A 22,314-nucleotide genomic window follows, 5' to 3' on the forward strand; every position below is an offset into this window, starting at 1 on the left:
AGATTCTATGAAATGTATCTGTTTCAGTCCCTACTGGATACCCAGCTCAGTGGTTCAAGTAGCACTACTGGAACGAAGGAGCATTGTGCTGGAGGAGAATCACCGACACAAGGCTGGAAACAAATTAAGACCCACGCCCCAAATGGACTTTTTAGTTTATCATGAATTGGACTTCAGCTCCTCTGAAATAGTGGCTAGCGGAAATCAAGATCTTAGAGATTACCATTATTCTTTTCTGAACCATTTAAGAGCAAGATGCAGACAGAATGCTTCATCCTACTAAATAATTCAGCGTACATATTCCCCACATAAGGACATTCTTCTACATAGCTACAACATAAACATTTGAATCAGGTAATCAGCGTTTATAGGACACTACCATCCAATCCACAGACCTCATTCAATTTTGCCAACTGTTTGTTTTTCCTATCTGGTCCAGGAGTCAATCCAGACTTGTTCTTTGCATTTAGTCGTCATGCCTCTTAAGTCTCCTTCAATTTGGATCAATTGGTTTTTCTATCCTTCTCTGTCTCTCGTGAGCTGAAAAGTTTTAAAGAATATGAGCCTGTCATTTTTTAAGATGCTTCTCACCCTGGGTCCATCCAATGTTTCTCCACGTTCAGACTCAGGCTGTGCATTCTGAGCAGGACACAACAGAAAAGAGGCTGTGCTCTACTCAGCACATCACATCAGGAGGCACATGTGTGACTCGTTCCCTTCCTGATGATGCCCATCTTGATCACCTGGTCAATTTGGTGTCTTCCAGGATCTTTCCAATAAATTCCCCCTTGATCAATAAGTATTTTTCAGAAGATGCTTTAAGACTAAGCTGACATCCTGCTTCACATCAAACAGCCACCCACCAGCCTTGGCATCCACTGAGGAGTCCTGCCAAGAATCAACCAACAGGGCTTCCCTGGTGGCGCAGTGGTTGAGAGTCCGCCTGCTGATGCAGGGGACACGGGTTCGTGCCCTGGTCCGGGAGGATCCCACGTGCTGCAGAGCGGCTGGGCCCGTGAGTCATGGCCGCTGAGCCTGCGCGTCCAGAGCCTGTGCTCCGCAACGGGAGAGGCCACAGCAGTGAGAGGCCCGCGTACCACACACACACACACAAAAAGAATCAACCAACATTGCCAAATGGTGACTTACTATTTCCATCAATCTTATTAGTTGGCATTATTCCATAAGGAAGAGCTCTCCCTTTTCTTTCCATTTATTTATTTATTCCATCATTATTTATCTATTCATTTATATTGGCATGGATTCATGGATTCCTGTCTTATCCAATAGGTTGTAATCAGTTACTATCACAATTTATTTTGATACTCAAATTGTCCCAGATTTGGCCAGTGGGAGCTCCTTCCTGCTGGCTCATGTGTCCTTTTAGCATGTTCCCATCATGCTTTGAGCACTTCCTATAAAAGTTTCCAAGCTTACTTTGTACTTTCCCAGCCCAAGTACTAGAATCAGCCCTGGTTCCACTTCATGGAGGATGGTACTTAGAAACCAAGATCTTCTGGCCACTTGATGTGTCCATTGCTCTGGCCTCTGAATGAAAATAGCTATGGTGTATATGTATATATATATATATATATATATATATATAATGATTTCACACTCATTTTGAATCCAATCCAACACCTCAGGGTTCTTTATGAAGCTGAACAGGATCCTGTAGGGCCCTCCTGGGTACAAATCCTTTCCGTGTCCCCCCGGTTTTTGTTTAGTAAATAGGCTTCATTCAGCCTCCTCGACCTTCCCTGGGTTCCAAAGGACAGATTCAAATAGTTGCTTATCAGGGAAGGAGAAAGAAACAAAGGAGGCGCGGTCAAGAAACAGCAGTGCAGCAACGGGGCAGGGTCCTGATTCCTCCTCAAGGAATGTATATAACAGTATCTTTGAGTTCCTCTGCAGGAACTAAGGCCCCTACCCAGGTGGAGGATGAACTTCAGGCTGAGCGCAATATTGCTGGAACTCCGCCCACCAGCTCTGTTACCTCACCACCAACCAATCAGAAAAAAAGTCTGCACACAGGGGAAGATAATGAAGACCCTGACCCCTTCCCCAAATGATTCTCCCTTTAAAACTTTTCATGGTCAAGCAGAATCTTTGGAATTGGTTTTTGGACACGAGTCTGCCTTCTCCCCAGCTGACCTCCTGAATAAAGCAACCTCTCCTTTCCAACCAACACCTGTCTCTCGGGTATTGGCTTTTTAGTGGCCAGCAGCAGAACCTGAGTTTAACATTTATAGCTTTCTTTCCTTCCATATTCGTAAATTCCTTCTCCCACACTAAGAAACCTGGCTCCCATTATATTTAATATTTTACTTATTTGCCCAATGTCCCTGTAATTAATCAATCTCTCAGCCAGGATGCTACCTCCTTGATCCTGCCATCTCCTCAGCCTCTAACTTTTCCTCTAAGGGAAGAAAACGACAGGGGTAGTTGTGCATTCTTAATGACACAGATTCACTAAGTTTTGTGGCTGGAGAAAAACTGCTAAGAGACAGAGAGATATGGGGAACCACTTTGGTTTGTGAGACATCTGTACAAAACCTCGCTGGGGGGTTTTAGGCAAAGGACTCAGATCTCTGGTGGTTCAGGAACCAGCAGCCAGGCATTCTTCACTTTTGCCTTTTTGGCATTAGGCACTATAAAAAGCACTGTCCCAATTGCCTAGAAGCCTATTTTCTAAAATGAATAAGTTAGGGAAATACAGAAACCCAGCACATCCAATACCATAGAGACAAATGCTTCTAAGTAGTTCTTTTTCTGCCTGCTTCTAATTTGGGTATAGCTGGGATTCTTTGCTCTCCCCTAACAGCCACCAGCTGTTCCTACTGCTTCTGGAAAAACAGCAGTTGTACTGGTGGACAGCCATTAACAGATTTCTGTAAACATGCTAACTAAGGTCCTGGGGAAAAGGTGGACTTTTGTATTCATCAAGAATGGGTCCTGAGTTCTCTGAAAGATTGCCAGTTGGGAAGTACAAGGTGGGTGATTAAGAACCATCACACAAATTGCTTTTGAGACGTGCTATCTCAAGCCAGAGAAACTGCTGGTGTGAAAAGATAACCACTCAAACATTTAACTGGTAAGGAAGTGTGCTGTGTCAAAGTTTTAAGAACACGACTCTAGAGGGGCCGTACTCTCCACTAACTAGTTGTAAGCTCTATGCACAACTGGAGAATATCCTATAAACAATAATAACCCAAAAAACCTGCCTTGCCTATTGAGGCTCTATTGATGCTCTAAGTCCTCCGTTACCAGTCATGACAACCAGAATAAACACAGTGAAGAAATAGCTCACCCAATTTCTTTTCTTACAGAGTTAGAAAACACTCATTCTAGAGGAAAACAAATGCCACATGTTTGCTGCCAGAGGGTAAGAAAGAAGCCCATTTCTATACTCATTCTAATACAGTGCAGCATCAGCATGACCTGGGAACTTGTTAGAAAAGCATATTCTGGAGCCCACCTCACATGTACGGAATGAGAAACTCTGCAGCAGGGCCCATCAGTCTGAGTTTTCACACACACACACACACACACACACACACACACTGGTGACAGTGACGGTGATGTACATTTAAATTTGATAGTCACTGCCCTAGATATTCCAGGCATTGTGTTCGGAGGACTCAGCTACCAACTAACCTTACCAGTTGGCCCTAGGATGGGTAATTAGGGAAAGCTGTTTATGAGAGATACACACATTTCTCTACATTTGAGACGCAGGAAGTTGTTCCTCTCTTCATAGGTCGAGGGGTCGCTTCCCCTTTTGCCTCCACCTGGACCAAGTCGCAGATTAGGTTGAATTTGAAACCCGGCAGGGGTCGCTGCTGCCCATAGAGAGACCGAGGGAGCGTGGCAAGAGAAGCCTAGAATCTTTGACATCACATTAAGCTCCTCCTTGCACGCACACATTAGACACACACACAAACATATACAGACAGACACACACACACACACACACACGGACCGCGTACTCTTCTCTGCCGGCTTGCTCCCGCTACCCCCGAGCCGGCCCCTCCCGTGGCAAGTGTGTGCCGGGCGCAGCCTGAGGGACCCGGCGCACAGCAGGGGCGGCCGCCGCGCCTCCAGCCGGACCCGCACGCCCCAGCGCTCGGCGACGGCAGCCGGGACTCCTCGCCGACACCCCGGGCTCGGAGCAGCCGCGCCCGCCCCCGCCGGGGCTGCAGGGCGCCGGGCCGCCACCCCGCACGCTCCCGGGCCCCCTGCCACCCCTATGAGAGAAGGAGAAGCCGGGCGAAGGAGCAGGACGCTCGGCAGCCGGACTCCGCCGCAAGCCCGGAGCGCCCCCTCCGCCCGCGGCCCGCCGGCGCCCGCGAAGCGAGATGCAACCGCCGTGCTTCGGCTGAAAAGGGAAGGGGCCGGCGCCACCCGCTCGCTCGGAAGCCGGTCCCCGCGGCGGCTGCGCGTCCCGGCCGCGGCCCCTCGGGCCCGGGAGTGAGCAGGAGCAGGAGGAGGAGAAGAAGGACAAGCGGCCGGCCCGGCGTTGGCCGGGGCTGGGGAGGAGGGACGGCGCGGGGGGAGCGCGCCGGGGGCGGGGAGGGGGCCCCGGCGGATAAAGATGGCAATGTCTCTCATCCAAGCGTGCCGCAGCCTGGCTCTCTCAACATGGCTGCTTTCCTTTTGTTTCGTGCATCTGCTCTGCCTGGACTTCACCGTGGCCGAGAAGGAAGAATGGTACACCGCCTTCGTGAACATCACCTACGCCGAGCCCGCGCCGGACCCCGGGGCCGGGGCGGCGGGGGGCGGCGGCGGCGGCACCACCGCCGAGCTGCACACCGAGAAGACCGAGTGCGGGCGCTACGGGGAGCACTCGCCCAAGCAGGACGCCCGCGGGGAGGTGGTCATGGCCAGCTCGGCCCACGACCGCCTGGCCTGCGACCCCAACACCAAGTTCGCCTCCCCGGCGCACGGCAAGAACTGGATAGCCCTCATCCCCAAGGGCAACTGCACGTACAGGGATAAGATCCGGAACGCGTTCCTGCAGAACGCCTCCGCCGTGGTCATCTTCAACGTGGGCTCCAACAACAACGAGACCATCACCATGTCCCACGCAGGTAAGCGGCCCCGGCGGGCGCGGGGCGGGGGAGGGGAGCCAGAGGAGGATGGAGGCGCCGAGAAGGATCCAGCGCCTGCCTCCTAGCGCCTTCCTGCGAAGTCCGTGCTTTGCGAAAGACGCGTCTCTGTTCCTCGGACCTACTAAGTTTTGCTCTGCGTCACTTCGTGGGGTTTACAAAGAAGAGAGGACTAACAGCATTGGGGGCACCAGAGAATGCATTCCAATTAGCATCGCGCCACTCGGACGAAGGTTGGCCGAGGGGGGCTAACTTTTCCGAGGAGGATCTGGTAGGTGGGGGGTGGGGGGTAGGGTTCGGATGTTGTTCTCGGCTAGTGAGCGGCCCCGCACCTGTTTGGAACCGGGAGATCTGATAACTCAGCTCTTCACTTGGGTGTGTGCATCAGGTATACTCCTGAGGCCGGCGTTTGTGTATCAGGAGGCGGGTAGGGTTACTGGTCCTGGCGCTCGTCACTGCCGACTTGCTCAAGTCGGGTTTCAGCTCTTCGTGGGAGATTGAGTACCGCTCCTCCGACCCCGCCCCGCGCCGCCCGCTGGGTTGACGCGAGTCATAAATAATACCGAAAATGCTGTGCTCTGCCAAGCTGTCATCCGGAGGAGCTGACAGGCGGGCACGATGGTAAAGAGTAACAATCCTCAAAAAGCCACCAAAAGCATGGTGGCCGTAAAGATATGCCTGCTTTTACAGTGTTGCATTATCCTTTGCCCGCTTGGGAGGTTAAATATGATGAAGGTTTTCTTTATGGCGAGAAGATTTCAGGGTAGAAAGAATAAGCTTTTCGTAGTGATTGCAGGGTGCCGGGATGAGAAGTCCATGACTGTCCTAAAACTCGCTCTTTCCCTGTATGCCTGACATAACAGTGCTTCCGTGGTAGGAACAACAAAGTCCTCCCCAGGCTTGTCAGCAAAAGCAGCTCGTTTTAGCAGCCTTGCCTCCTTGAGTCCAGGGTTACTTGTTTCTGTGCGTCCGGAGAACCTTGCCCTCCTTCCCCAGAGGGGTTGCTGGGTTTGAGGCTGTGGCATCCGGAAGGAGAAGGAGGGAGTGGAAGTGACAGATGCATTTTCTGACTGGAGTCACCGAATCAAAACATTACCAAAATCTGGCTTTTAAAGAAAATAAACAGTTAATGCTACTGAAATGGAGTACCAGGCTTTGGCCTGGGGGGTGGTGCATTCTCTGGGGACAAGTTTTCATTCCCAGAGCTCATGTCACCTATTAGGGAAATGTACAGTGGGTTTGCCTTTGGTAGTCAACACCAGCTGTTTCAGACAAGGAACTTGTTAACCCTAATGCAAACAGGTGGAGTGGGGAAAGGTCAGTGCTTCTAACACAGGGGCCAAAGATAATGCAGTGTACTAATTCATGAAAAAGAGGAAGGGACAGTTAACTTCTTGGAAAAGTTAGGATAGAGCACTGAGGAACATTTGGTATACTTTCTTGAGCTCAACAGTTTTGTAAGTGAAAAGACTGTACTCTGACCTTGAGTCATAAGAGCACTACTTAAACTTTATGACAGTCAAGGATTTGGAGGACTATGGAAAGAGCGTTTTAAGTCATGTAAAGTATCTTTAAAAGCATATTTAATATATAAACCTCCGTGGGGGGAGTGTGAAGGAGGGTTTTTGTTAATTGTTGTTCTTTAAACTCGCAGAAGATTGTTAGCTGACTTTGCAGGATCCTTTAAATGTTTCTTTTTGCATATGCGTGAAATCAAACTCTGCAGCTTGGAGCACAAAGTTAAGAGGCATCATTTATTCCTGTCTAAAAAGAACTGCCAACACATTGGGTCAGTTAATGGTTCGCCTGTTTTTAAAGGAAGCCATAAGCTGATTTGCCACACAAATGATGCTTGATTAAGATGTAGTGAGAATAAATAAAGGGCTTGGTGATAATTTGAAAGTTAGGCTAAAAAAAAGTCAAGGAAATTCTCTACTAACTGTTCTGTTTGCAAAAATGTGTTAACGTATCTGCTAATAGCCTTGAGGCTTCCATATTATCATTTGGTGTATTGCCACTTTAGGAGACTGGATTCACTTTAGTCATAGATTGCATTGATTTCTGCTAAAGTCTCATTATAAGGAGGTCCATGACAGGGTGGCTTGGCGAACTTTTAACTCTTTCTACCTGAATGTGAACCAGTGCCCGCGCTGATCTGGCTGTCAGTATGTTACACTTAGCTCTAGAATGTGAAGGCTTTACTTTTTCTAGTTGAATTTAGAATTGTGACTCAAATTTATCTTAGGAAATGGTGTACATTTTAGATGCTAATCAAATATTCTTATTCTGTGAACATGGGATGCAATATAACAGGATCCTTACACTTGTGAACTTTTTACTTCAGTCTCCAAAAAGTGAACATTAGCCTTTGCATTTTTAAAAAATCTCACCTCTCCTCTAGATCCTTTATTTTCAGCACTGATAGCTTTCGGGTGAGGAGAAAGTCTGAATTTAGTGTTATGCACCCCACTGTGTAATATCTATGCATTTGCGGTGATGTGACCCCAACACACCCACTATCTTGAAATTCAGTTAAATAGAAATCATTTCCCCTTCCCCTTTCCATAGAGCCTTTCTTTCTGATTTTTCCTTTCCTGCTTATGATTTTGGGTTTCTGACACTTCGGCAATTATGGTTTCTCATTCACAAAGACACAGATTATCCTGGGATAGACTAGTAGCTTTAGTTTGTAACCATTTCTTTTAAATCTCTCTAAAAATATGAGCCCATTGAGAGAGAGTTCACATAACATACAGTTCACTCATTTAAAGTACACAGTTTAATGGCTTTTCCTCTGCCAACAGAGTTGAGGACCCTCACCACTGATTCCAGTAAGAAACCCTGTGGCCATTAATAGTTACTCTTCATTACTCTCCAATATACCAGCCCTAGTTAACCACTAATCTCCTTTCTGTCTCTGTTTGCCTATTCTGGACATTTCATATGGATGGAATCAAGTAATCTGTGTTCTTCTGTGACTGGCCTCTTTCACCAGCATAATGTTTTCAAGGTCTGTCAATGCTGTAAGCATGTCTCAGTACTACATTCCTTTTTGTTACCCAATAATATTTCCTTCTATGTTTATACCGCATTTTCAAAATTCATCAATTAATGGACACTTAGGTTCTTTCCACTTTTTGGTTATTATGCATAATGCTTCTGTGAACATTCATGTACAAGTCCGTGTGTGGACATTTCTTTTGGGTACACAGCCAGGCGTGACATTTCTGAAAAGTCTGGGTCATACGGCAACTGTATGGCTTAACCTTTTGAGGAACTGCATGATTGATTTCCAAAGAAACACACCATTTCACAGTTCCACCAGCAGTGTAGGAGGAACATTGAGTAGGTGGAACATTTCTCTACATCCTCATCAACACTTGTTGTTATCTATCTTTGATTTTGGCCTTCCCAGTGGTTGTGAAGTGGTGTCTTCATTGGCGTTTCTGTTTGCGTTTCCGAGGACTAACAGTTACTTTTTAACATAATATTAATTCTTCCTCTGCTTTTCCTTTTTCTCCTTTTTCCCTTGCTCGCCGTTGTTTTTTCAGCTCAAACACGTTTTGTCTTAAAGAAGAAAGGAGATTAATAGAGAAAAGAGATCTACCTCTTCCAATTATGAAGGAAAAATAAAGCCCATGGACCAGAGACTTTATATGTCCCCTCCAAAAAGGATGTGAGGAACTGCATCTTTCGTGCTTTAGAGAACTTCTTCCCAGGTTGGTTTTGTGAAAGAGCAACCAGAGGGCTTGAGTAAAAAGCTATGTAGAAATCCAGCCTCCACCTGAGAGCCCCAGAAGTACACTTCCAGGTACAGGTAAAAGCAGCCAGACCCGGGCTTCCCTGGTGGCGCAGTGGTTGAGAGCCCGCCTGCCGATGCAGGGGACACTGGTTCCTGCCCCGGTCCGGGAGGATCCCACATGCCGTGGAGCGGCTGGGCCCGTGAGCCATGGCCGCTGAGCCTGCGCGTCCGGAGCCTGTGCTCCGCAACGGGAGAGGCCACAACAGTGAGAGGCCCGCGTACCACAAAAAAAAAAAAAAAAAAAAAAAAAGCATCCAGATCTAAACCATCTCCTTGGAGCTGGTCAGATGCCTGTGAACCGTGAGGGAAGTGATAGCAGCCATTTCTAGAGGCAGTTTTGGGAAGTGGTAAGTTAGCCGTTTAGCCTCTCGCCAGCCCGATGAGTTTGTGTCCTGCTTCTGCTACTTCCTCACTGTGGATCTTTGAGCAGGTTAGCCTCTCAGGACCTCAGTTTCCTCATTTGTGAGATGTTTGGTATGAGAATTAAATGCGTTCACACACGTACAGTGCTTGCGTCCGTAGCTGGCGCCTAGCCGTCAATACATGCTAATTCTCATAGGCATTGTGCACAGTGACACACAGGAGCTCCTGCATGGATCACCAGACCCCGGGGGTCACCGAGGCTCTGGCAGCCTTAGGAAAGAGCTCTGTATTGACCCTCTCCTGCTTCAGACACCAGAGCCATCGTGCCAGTTTCTCTTTGTGGTTTCTGTGATTCGAGACAGGGTGTCCCAGCTCCCTCTGATGGCTGGTGAATATTTGAGGATTCTCCTGTGGCATTTGTGCGTTCTCTTGGGTTAAACTGAAATCTCATCAGAGCAATATGAGATGTATCTATATATGGATTACATATATTTATATGATAAACATGGTAGATCAGTAAGTGTTTGGAGGTGGTTAAGTGTCTGAGTTGTGATGTTGAAGAAATGATGCATTTTTTTTTTTCCTTTTTTGAAGAGTGTGGTGTGCTATCTTCTCATCTTTCACTAGTACATAGTTAAAGGGAAAGGAGGAAACTAAACATCTAGGAAGAACTTTTGAGAGACTGGATTCCTAATAGTAACTTAGAGATGGAGTGAGGGAGGAGATGGTTGCAGTAACTATTCAGAAAATAAGCTCAGCCTTTGGCGAGGAGGAACCCAAGATGGAGTATATCTCATGTATTCTAGGACCTTCTCCAAGGTTTGAGGAGAACACGTAGATGTACTGAGGCTCTTTCCTGTGTAAGTGGGTGCTAAGATTTTAATTCGTGAGTTCACGCTACATTGACTTTAACGGATGAAGTCCACCTTTGCCTTAACCTCTGTAAAGGAACTAGCTGCTAGAATTTTTTTTTTCAGGACTCATATTTTCTAGAGTATTTTTGTGCAGTTTTGTTTTACATTTTCCTTTAAGTAATATGTTCACCTCTCTTCAGCAGAAGGTAGCCCTCTGCCTGTGTGGTGCCTACTCTGCGTCAGGCGTGTTGTAAGCACTTTGTGTATTAGGTCATTTAATTCTCACGATAACACTGAGCGGTAGGTACTGTGGTTGGCGCTGTCCAGGAAACTGAGGCTTAGACAGGGGAAGTGACTTGGTCATGCCGGTAGTAAGTGATGGAGCCAGGCTTGCAAACCTGAGCAGTGTCTCCTGAGTCTCTGCTTGTAGCTGCTGCCCCGTATACTTTCTCAACTTGAGAGGATACTATACAGACTAGCTGTGACAGTAATGACTTCATAATGGAGACAGGAAGTGATCTAAAGCTGATGCCCATTTCCGAATACTTTAGCACATCTATCACCCAAATGCACTTTGGTTGAAGGGCCTTTTTCTTCCTTCATAACTGGAAGAGGTAGCTCGCTTTTCTCTGTTAATCTCCTTTCTTCTTTAAGACAAACCATGTTTAAGCTGAAAAAACAAGCCTTGCAGACTGCATTTTTGCGACAGGAGAGATGGGACCTTGTGTTTGGGGCTGCTCTCCTCCAGACTGACCTCTGATTAACCATTTGGCTTCGGTCCATCACTTTCTATTCTGGACCTCAGTTTCTTACTTATAAAATGAAAGGTGTGAATTAGTTGAGCTCTAAGAGCTGCCTGAACTCCACAGTTTATTCCTTATATATTCAAAACCCAGGATATTTTTACTGAAATACAAATTTCTGGCTTCTGATGAGAAAATCTGATGACAGGGGCCCATGTCCCTGCAGAGCAGTGGCTGGCGGTTTAGGTGAACAGTGTGCCCATTACCTGGCCCAAAGCCCCATCACTACTTATGGCCTGGCTGTCGGCCAGCTCTGCTCCTATGTGCCCCTGGCCTCAACCCTGAGGCTTATGTATTTGGAACCTCAGCTTTATGGAGTCAAACTAGGGTTAGTGAGGAGAAGTTATAGAAAGCAGACTTGCTTTAGTAAAGGGAGAAAAACTCATAAAGTTAGAACTGTTGAGAGATGGAAGAGGTTTTCTTGGGAGGTGAAGCTTTCTCTTGCATTCAGGTGGAAACTGATCACAGGATTTATGCCCAGAGTTCTGATGGGTGATGACGGAAGGGTCTTCCCAAGCCTGAGAGCTTGTGATTCTCTATCGTTTAGATATTTAAGAAACATTTCTTAGCAACAGCCTTGGTTTCCGTTCCGTTTCCCTCTTAAGATACATATAGAAAACTTATTTATGCTTGGTCTTAATCTCCCAGGCCAAAGCAATATCACCCGCCTCACTTAGTATTTGTTTATTTATTTGGTGCTAAACTGTACCTCCTCACATGGCTGTCTACCGGCAGGCAGATATCTAATAGCCAAGAACTCTAGACTCTTGTCATTAAAAGCCATAATTCAACATCAGTGTTAAATAACATTATGGACAATGTAAGTCAGTATGGTCTGGGGACTTCCCTGGTGGCGCAGTGGTTAAGAATCCGCCTGCCAATGCAGGGGACACGGGTTCAAGCCCTGGCCCGGGAAGATCCCACATGCCGCAGAGCAACGAAGCCCTTGAGCCACAACTACTGAGCCTGCACGCCTAGAGCCCGTGCACCACAGCAAGAGAAGCCACCGCAATGAGAAGCCCGCGCACCTCAACAGAGTAGCCCCCGCTCGCTGCAACTAGAGAAAGCCTGCGCGCAGCTAACGCAGCCGGAAAAAAAAAAAAAAAAGATACTGTATGGTTTGTTTACTCATTTCAGCTCATAGAAATACGTATCTGGGGATTTGGAAGGAATCCTACCTTTATCTTCTAATCTTTAGTAAGAATCTCATCCTCATCTCTCCTGATGCCTCTGTTCTTAAAAATCCCTTGGCTTCTCAAAAAGGAAGGAATTTTATGACCATGAAATCAGGAAAGATTCTAAAAGAACCCAGGACTCTATAACTTATTCTTTTAGTTTTTTAGAAAGGACTGATTATGTTTCCAATGCAATATTCATTTGTTTAGAAACCAGTCTCAACTTTTTAAAAGGAAGACCTTGACCTTTATTGTTGCATTTTTGGACATGAAACTTGGTATATAAAGAACTTAATATTTTGATAGCCCCTGAAAGTCTTCAGTTTATCCCCAGAAGAGATACTTCATTTTGTATATACTCAAAGGAGGACCTTCACTTATTACTGAGTGACTGAAGTGATGCTGAAATTCTGTGTATTTGATCATGTGAATTGAGAGATGCTAAATTTGAGTTAACCTGAATAGGATTCGACATTCATTTTATCTCAGATCTGGAGGATTTTGTGGTGATACAAAATCCAGAGAAATAAGGCTGCCTTGTGCTGTGTTATTGTTCTTCTACGAAGCTGCAATTATGGTGGTTCTATTAAATTGAAACCTTGGCTATAGGTATACTATCATCTTTTATTTTAAACTTTGAGGGGTTCATCACTTGGCAGTTTAACTTGTGGTGGGATAAGTGTGCTTTATAGATTGAAGTAAAAATATTAATGACTAGTATTAGATCTAGTTCTTTTATTTTTCTAGATGAGGGGAAAATGTTCTTTTACTGCTTCAAAAGCATTGGTTATAAATTGGTTTCTACAAGTATCATGTTTTTTAAAAAATCTCGTCTATTCCATGAAATAGCGGTATTTAGAAAATCTGTTTCGGTAGAAATAAGCATCATTTGTCATAAAACTAAAGCTTACGTATCAGATTGTCAGGCTTTTCTATATTCAGTGTATGGACATATATTTCATGCTATAGATTTGAAAAAAGAAAGTATTTTTCACTAAATGTACGGCTTATTCATGTTCTTTCCAGGCAAAGATATATAAAGAGCTCATATATTAGGTAAGATCCAGGAAACGTTTTCTTTCTTATTAACCAGTGCAGCCTCTTATCTCTCCATCATAAATGGTTTTTTACACACACAGTCCATGTAAGCACTATTGAAAAGGCAAACACATGAGGTTTTTCAGAGGTATTGTCAGTGAACCTATACAAATGCCTTTTTTTACCCATAAGTATTTATTTTCCCTGGTCCCGATTTTCTACAGAAGATGTTCACCTGGCCATTCTGTAACCATGAACTGACTACACCTACATGTAGTTCCAAATGACCCAAAGAATAGCGGAAGAGAAAAGATGTTTTCCCCTTTACTTATCAAGGGGTTTTCTCCTTTATTTACCAAGGGGCCTGGAATGTTCTTTCTCCCAGATACGAAGGACTGTGCCTCTCTAAGGTCACTTCTCCGTGACCGCATCACTAAGGCACTCCTAGTTACTCTATTTGGATAGCAGCATACCTCCCCCTTCCCATCCCCAGCACACCCTGCCCCTCTCCCTGCTTCATTTTACTTACGCTTAGCATGTGTCCTCCGACCAGAATGTAAGGGCTACAAGAAGCAAGGCTTTTAGACAGTTTTTGTTCATGGTAAAGTTCCCAAAGACTAGAATAGTCCTTGGTGGAAATGGAAAGCGCTCAGTAAATCTTAAGATCTGTTAAATAAGACTGGAAAGATGGACTACGTTAACATGTTAGTCTCTAATTTCATGAAAAAAATATTTCATGACACTAACATTTTTTCTCTTAGCTTTTGACTTATATAAATGAGGTCAGGGAGATTCTAATTTGAGTCTCCTGTTAAAATAATTGAGTCATTGTGTAGAATATGACATGAAGTGGGAGCCTTGTTCATGCCCTTCAACTCAGGAGAAAAAAGACATACCAGTAACAAGCAGAAGTTACAGGGTATCCAAAAATTTTGTAACCAAATACAATTCTGTGCATATGTTTATTGTCCCGTAACTTTAATACATATGTGTATATGTGAGCATATATTTTAAAATGAAAGACATATGCCTTATAGAAAATTTTGAAAGTAGGGGACATTTAAAACGGGAGGAAGACAACCTCAATAACTCAACCACTCACCCACTAAACTCTAGTGTTTTTCTCATTCTGTGGTTACATATTTACTTTTACCAAACTGGGAATATATTGCATAGGTTTTTGTAGCTTTTTAAAATTTAAAGGCGCATGTTGAAACTTCCTCAACGTTTCTGTGATGTTTCTACTTTCCCCCTACATATAAACAGCGCTGCTGTAAATGTCTGTATGTGCCTAAAAATCGGTGCATCTCCGTGATTACTTTCTTAGATCAAGTTCCTGAATATGGCACTAGTAAGTCAAAAGCTATTCATGTGTAGCTATAGAGCAGGGTCGTTTTGTTTCGTTTTGTCTTGTTTTTTAAGCCCATTTAGTGATGTCTTCAGTGATACGCTCACTCCCTAGTATGGCCGTCCTTTGAAGGAGAAAGAGTATCTGTCAGCTGACAGTGCCATTGCAGGGTCCAGGCACAGCTTTGGCACAGAAGGTGGAGAATCAAAAGAGGAAAAAAGCCTCAATGATAGAATCATCAGGATTGCAGTTGGTGAAACCCCCACTGTTCCCCTCGATTCTTCTGTGTCTTGGGGATGTTCAGTGCAAATTGAACAGGGAATTAGGAAACTTGGGTTTCAGTTGCGGTTCTGCCTCAAATTGGCTTTACCGTTGGCAAGTCACTTCCCCTCTCTGGTCTCTTTCATTTGGTTTTCTTTCATTTCAACATGATGAGCAGGGGGCTCCTGGAGGGGAACTTGGCTTAGATCAGTGCTTCTCCATCCTGGTCGCGCGTGAGCGTCATCTGGGGAGTTTAAAAATTACAGACTCCCAGGTCCCACCTGCAGAGATTCTGATTTGTCTGGTGGTGGGAGGGCAGCCTCCAGATGATTCTGAGGTGCTGCCGGGATTGACGGCCACCACGCTGGGTGAATCCAGAGTCTTCCTCTGGTTCTTCTATCCCCTGGTTCTTCAGTTATTTAAGAAAGAGTACTTTTTCCTTTGACGATATCAAAATCCTCCATGAAAAGAAAGACGTTTAAAATGTGTTCATTGTAACGATGAAAGCTGATAGTAGGTGCAGTTAAGTATTACCTCAAGACATGAATTACTGACTCACTAATAATTGCCAAATTTTGGAGACCAGCACGAAGACAAACAAATGGCAAACACAGCAAGTGGAGGAAAGTACACATTCTGTAAACCCGTCAAAGAGCACAATAATGAGTCAGAAATGCCTGGACACTTTAATTACATTGAATTGCTGGCTGGAATTTTCACTGAGAGGCTAAATGCTCGTTATCTTGATTGTAGGACTCTCGCAGAAGAGGTAGCAGTACCATGGTATTTTTCCCAAGTAGGGAGGACCCCATTTTGCTCATCAACGTTGGCATTACCCAGTTTGGGGGGCAGTAAAGGGTGGTGGTGAAAAAGGTGATTGTGGCACCCAATTGTCCTTTGGGTTGATTGCCAGGGAAACAGAAAGCAACGTGGGGCTCCAGATAGAAGTTTGACGTCACTGAGTTGGTAAGAGTGAGATTCCACCATTCCAGAACGTGAGCACAGTGGTATAGGAGCTGCGAAAACTGGGCTCGGGCTGGGCAGAGAGGGCCCGGGAGCTCGGGAACCATGTGATTCACCTAAGCCTCCACCTGTGAAATGAGCCTCACGGGTCCCTATCACGGCTGTCATGAGCTCTTACACTACACGATGCAGCAAAGGGGCAGCTCGGAGCATCGAATATATGTTCACTCTCATTATTGTCAGAAGAAACATATTCAGAATCGGACTACATCTCACCAGCTTTATTATCACCCACTGAGTCCCGGCCATCATCATCTCTGCCTGGACTGCTGCTATCACCTCCAGCCGCTGTCCAGCTCCCATTCCTGCCCCTGCAATCTGTTCCCCGTACAGCAGATAGAAAACACTTAAAAAAAAAAAAAAAAGAAAACCAAAGGACATCACTCCTCTGCTTACATCTTCCAGGGGCTTCTCATCATACTTTGGACCAAGTCAGAGTTCTTGCTGTAGCCCCCAGGGTGTGACCTGATTTGGCCCCTGTATTCTGTCCACCTCTTTTCCAACCATACTTCCTCTCACCCTCCTACAGACCCTCTTTTCTCCTTGCTGGTCCTCAAATACACCAAACTTGCTGCTATCTCAGGCCCTTTGGAACCCTCTTCCCCCCCAACTTTTTGGATAGAATTATTATTCACACAGCCCATATCTCTTTATGCATCTGAAATATGTGAGGATGACTCCCAAACAAGACTATCTGGGAGACATTTATCTATTTCTCCTTTATTTAACCAACTCATTTTGAAAATTCAGCTTGCTTCTATGCCTCCTGTACCCTGAGGAAAATATCTTCCAACAAAAGGTAATTATAAAATCATGAGGTTTTATTACTTTTGTGAACAGGGAGAGTTACCAGGCACCACCCTCAATTTTTGCAGATTTCCCTCAGATACTCACCTGGCTCACCCCTCCATAGCGTTGCTGACTCTGCTCCGTCGCCCCTTCGTCAGAGTTTTCCGTGGCCGCGTTAAAAACTTCATCTGCTACTTATCCTCTCTTCCCTCACCCTCCCTTATTTTTCTTCATACTATCACTACTTGAAATTGTTATATTACATCTTTCATTAATTTACTTGTTTACTGTCTGTCACCCCTGTGAAAATGTAAGCTCCACAAGGACAGGGTTCTTGTCTTGTCAACAGCTGTATTCTGAGAGCCTGGCACTCGGTAAATATCTATTGGAAGTATGAATGGATTAGTGAATGATAGAATATGAACCCATCCGCAGTTGTCAGGCGCATCACTCACTCGAGGGATGGAGTAATGACTTTATATTCCATACTTTTTATTTGCCTTATGTTGAAGGCAAGATTTAATTTGAGGGCTTACAAACTTCATTTCTTCTCCTATGCACAGCAGAGTGATTCTTGCTGGGCCTGTGCTGAGGGATTCATCTACTTTCTAACCCACACTTGACCCTTGAGAGTCATTATATCCTGAGATCTTTTCCTGTTCTCCTGCCAGTGTTTCTGAGACCTAGTTGCCTACTCCCCAAGACCTACAAGCAAGTGCTTCTCTGTTCTGAGGAGTTTTGCTTTGGAGGTTCTGCAAGGGGACTTTTTACAGATTATAGAACAGAAATGTCCTTTGGAGTTAGCTGTTATCAAACACAGAAAGAAATCTGAAAGAAGTAGCTGGACATACATAGTGCTGCCTGATGTTTTTAGGGAGATGGGCATCTGGTAGACCTGATACTCCAAGGGGACCCAAGTGTTACTTTAGAAGGAAATCTTAGAGGTTGATCGTAAACCTTACCTGTATAGTTTAAAATGAATCTGTCTCTGTAAATAGCAAATGACCAGTGAGATATGCCAAATTGTGACCTTTTGGGCAATGAGAGAACTGTAACAGAAAGGTCAAGTTTTCTGTGAAGTCAGAATAAGAGGCATTGGTTACAATAGTTGTTTGTTAATAGCAGTTGATGTTTGCTCTGGAATGAATTTAATCTCTTATATACTTGCATGCCTTTACTTTTTAGCCCTGATAAACTACATGCATAGAGAGTTTGAAGCAATTAGGTGATATTATCCTTATCAGTTTGAGCTTATTTCTATGGAAAGTACATCTACTGTATCATTACTTTGTTCTTTCTTCCTTTCCTAAATGCATTTATTATATGAAATGGATTCCACTTCACTGAGATTAATTTCTTACCTAGCTGTCCTTCCTGCTAGACTGTGAGCTTCCTGAGGGAAGACGCTGTCCACACCCAGCCGGTTACACTGGGCACTAGCACCAGTGTCTTGAATGACTCTCCCTCTGTGGTCATGTTAGCTAATCGTTCTGCTTAATCATGACCATCTGGATGCCATTCACTTGGTGAGAGGTACCTGGAGTTTAGACCAAATGTTTCAAGGAACAGATCAGCATCTCTGAGGCTCATCTTGCAAACACTAGACCTGTGCAGGAGAGGTCAGTGTTCCTCTCAAACAGGGCCATGCTCAGAAAAGTCATGAAGTGATGCTTTATTACAATCCAAAGTCTGCAGATTAAAAAGTCATTAGTCTCTTCTATCTTCTTGACCTCCGGGACTATCTTGAAAAGCCATTCACCTAATTAAAACCCGATCCTTTAAAATTAGAAAGTCTTACTCTCTTTGGTAAAACTAAATGAGTCATAATTTGGCTTACTGCTGTCTGAAACTAATCAATGTTCTTCTCTATTGAGGTACTATATTAAGTAAATCTTAGTGTCTTACTCATAAAAAGACTTTTGTGTTTCATTAACTTAGAGTGTGAAAAATACATTACATCGTAGGTAAGAAGAGAACAAGCCATTTTCTTTAGTGAAGCTAATGAGAACTCATTTTGAACCGGAGCATAACCATGAGCTTGCTTGCTATTTTTGTATTTAGTCTTTGAAAAGGTGGCACATAATTACTACAGCACAGTTTGTGCATTCCAGAATAAGTGATATTTTTGGCATTAAAATGAAATTTATGAGTAGGTTAAGATACTGGAACAGCACATGCTGTCACTGGCGTGTTAAAATAATTGCAGTTCATTGACTCATGCAAGTATATTCTTCTGTGTTTCCTGTTTGCAGTTTATCACTTTCACCACCAGAACAATTTAAGTAAGAAAACAGAAAAACAGCTCACACTTTGGCCCTTGATTGATTTTTGGTAACTGAGATGGGACATATTCCTTAAAGGAGCAACAATCCCGAAACAGGCCATTACCTTGCGTGGCCTCTTTGGTAACCACCATGTTGCTAAAAAAGATGTGTTTGTCACTTAGGTTGACTGACTGGGGCGGGGGAGGGGGTGGTCACTGTCACCGAGCATTCATCCCACTGTCCTATGCTTCTGGGTGACTCTCAGCCCAGATTCCTCCCATCTTTTCAGAGGAGTGGGCATTTCTGGTGAAGCAGACGCACTGACCTTCTGGAGCCAGCAGCCAGTTTCAGTAAGATTATCTCCACACCAAGTAGCAAGCCATCTATAAGCGCATAGTGTTGGCCATTATTTAACACGCTGCCGGCTGAGAAAAACCCAAGGTATGAGAAAAACCCGAGATCATCTAAAACCTAAGTTGTCAAGGTCACGGGGCAGAAGGATTCAAATGCAGTGAATATGACCTGACCCTTTCCACCTGCCAGTGCCTTGGTGTCTAGCAGCTCAGTGATGGGCAACGTCAGACCATGCCTTGGTGTTCATGAGCTTAGGGCCAGACAGCAGTCCTGACACTAGTTCCCCGGGGACCGGGGCCTGTGGAGCTTCGACAAAAGAGCTTCAAGTGAGATGGCTGGACGCTAGCTGGGGAGCCTTCAGCGGCCACTGTGTGAGGGTCACGTGGCTGTTCTAAGTAGCCACTGAACTCGGTGTCTCCCACGCCCTGTCTTCTCCTTCCATAGGAGACCACTGAGGAAAATTCTCTTTTTGAATAAGCCAGGACATCCTTTCTGCAAGTCACCTCTTCTGGTTCCAGGCCCATATGTTAAAATTTATCACCTTGTTCATTAGAGCAACTCAGCAAATCTTTGCTGGATTGAATAAATGTTAGAACGAGGAGAATCAGCACTCGTTCTGAACACACAAGGCTCTAAGCACTGCATTAGGTGTCTTTCGTATTTCACTCCTTTTATACATCCTCTGAGTTGGGAACCTGCCCAGAGTCACAGATGGACAAAAGCAAAGCCGATATTTTAATCCAGATCTATATCACTTTCAACTATATTAGGAGGCGTGTAGGATTTCTTTGACTCTCTACTAATTTTTACGTTTCAATGTATTTTTTTATGAGGGGGGAAGAAAAAGAAACTCCTTTAAAGATAATCTGTCTGAAAACATTGTTTCCCATAAATATTAGGTAACTTATTGTTTACCATTGTTACTAAATTGTATATTTGCAGCAATGCAATTCTTTCATTGCATGAGAAATATTTCTTAGGGACGTATAAGGTACAAACTGCTGTAGATTTAATTCACAAGTCAAACCTTGTGCTCTGTGGATATGGTAATGTCTTTGGTTATATTGAGTCCTTTTCTGAATATTTTGGCTTAAAGATAGTTAATAGTTCTCAGACTGACTAATTCCCATTAGTTAAAAACGCTGATGTTCTTAGAGAATTGAGTCAGGTTCCTATCTGCTAATTCTATTGAAGTAAATGGGTCTATGCAAATTTCTACCCCTAAATGTGACTTTGAGTTCTATAAATAAATCACTTCCTTTACATGTATCCTACTGTGATTTTTCCTAAATTTGTAATTACTATGAATATTTGCAAACCAATATAAATCCCATTTACCTGAAAGATATTTTAAGGTCAAAATAAAAGGATAACCCTGTTACTGTCACTATGGGAATTTTAAAAACGTGCGTGTATACATGTACATATAGTATATAGTTTAGAATTTTAATTGGGCTTGGATGTTGCCTGATTCACAGAATCCCAGAGCGGTTTTGACTGCTCATTAAATTGCTACCCCCTTGATTTTAAATAAGATTTTCTTTAATTGCGTTTGTGATTCTTTGTGCTTGGTAATTCGTCTATTTTTAGTGTGTCCTTTAGTTACTTATTTTAACATAAATCCTAGTATTTTCACTTGTACGATTCTTAGTAGTCAGTATTCCTTAAAATATTTTTCCTAACGTACATACACTGTTTTACCATCTGCGCAAATCTCCCCAGGTAAGCTGGCCCAGAAGACCCTTGTAACGTGAACTTATGTCTGCCTGTAGACCAATGGATTTATAATTTTTTCTCTCTGGATTATCAAAATTACCCAGATATTATTTTTTTTAATTAACCACAAAACAAAAACGGACTTTTTCTGAAAGATTTTAGAGATCATCAAGTTTAATTATTTTATTTTATGGATTAAAACGTATGAGTTAGTTATTTTATCAGTGAAAAACACAAAGCCCCAAGAGTTTATGGCCTTACTGGAGACCCACACAGCAGGTGATATATATGGTTGGGAGGAAAGTTATCTGTGAAAGACTGAAGGACCACTCCCTCTGGATCAGAATTCTCAATCGTGGCACTATGGGCATTTTCTGCCCAATAATTCTTTGTTGTCCTGTTGCTATAAATTTATTGAGAATCTTATGAGAATGCATGTAAAGCATATAGTATAGAACCTGGCACATGGTAAATGCCAAAGACATCATTATTAAATATGACTATTAAATATTGATAATGCACCAGTACGTAATTCAAGAACCCCTGTGTAGCTGACAGTGGAGACACATGGTATTTATTGAAATAGAAAACAATATTAAACTAGAAAAAAATTTTTAAGAAAACAATGAAAAAGCATGCTGGTACCAACAAAGATACGTATGTAAGAATTAACCCAGTTGGAGGAACTATGAAGAAGTCTGTCTACCCCAGTAGTTGTAAGCAAATGTACTTTTCAGGTCTGAAGCCGGCGCCAGCCAACAGCACTGCAGAGATGGGAGCTATATTTGGAGAGAGTGTTTCACACTGTTCCTCCCTGAATGATAGGCTAAAGAGGGAACTGCAGCAACATCCCCGTGAGAGGAGAGCTTCCAAGATTATCAGAGAGGAGGGAGAGCTGGAGCAGGTTTACACAGTGCGAACCACGCTGATTGTAATAGACAGCAGCATTGATGCGCTAGGATTTCTCAAAAGACAACCAGAGGGCCTGAAAGAACAAAACTGGAGCTCTCTACCTTTGCCCTTGGCCCTGTGTAATGACATTTTAATGATTCGACAAAAGAAAAAATAGATCTATCTAGCTCCCGTTTGAATGGATGAATTAATAGCTAGCTAAAATGGTTTGATTTTTTTTTTCTAGTTTTCTTGGAAATTCTGCTTAGATGAGAAGGAGGGTAGTATACCATACAGGTGAGATCTCCATTTCACGGAGACCATATGGCGTGGGTGTGTAGTCAGGAAATGATGGACCTCAGGACCACTTGCATGTATCATCGTCACCCAAGCATCATTAAGTGCAAAAGGAAACCAGTGTTTGTCAAGAATTCACCGTGGGTCAGGCATTGTACTAGCCTGTCACGTCATTATTTAGATTGGCCGCATGGGTTAGTGGTTAGAGCCAGACTAAAACCAGACCAC

At 44.0% G+C, this 22,314-nt stretch overlaps 1 protein-coding gene across 1 annotated transcript in view; it reads left to right on the plus strand.

The window, feature by feature from the left end:
• Positions 1-4,594: 4,594 nt before the first annotated feature.
• The window catches only part of RNF150 (ring finger protein 150), a gene marked incomplete at both ends in the record, with an annotated part of 236,001 nt that continues 218,281 nt past the window's right edge, over positions 4,595-22,314 (plus strand). The window contains one exon of the mRNA XM_082838513.1: positions 4,595-5,090. Within this exon, the coding sequence (XP_082694639.1) occupies positions 4,595-5,090 (496 nt within the window). The remainder of the gene's footprint in view (positions 5,091-22,314) is intronic.

Source organism: Leucopleurus acutus (genome assembly GCF_964270905.1).
Source record: "Leucopleurus acutus genome assembly, chromosome: 4".
Taxonomy (NCBI): Eukaryota; Metazoa; Chordata; class Mammalia; order Artiodactyla; family Delphinidae; genus Leucopleurus; species Leucopleurus acutus.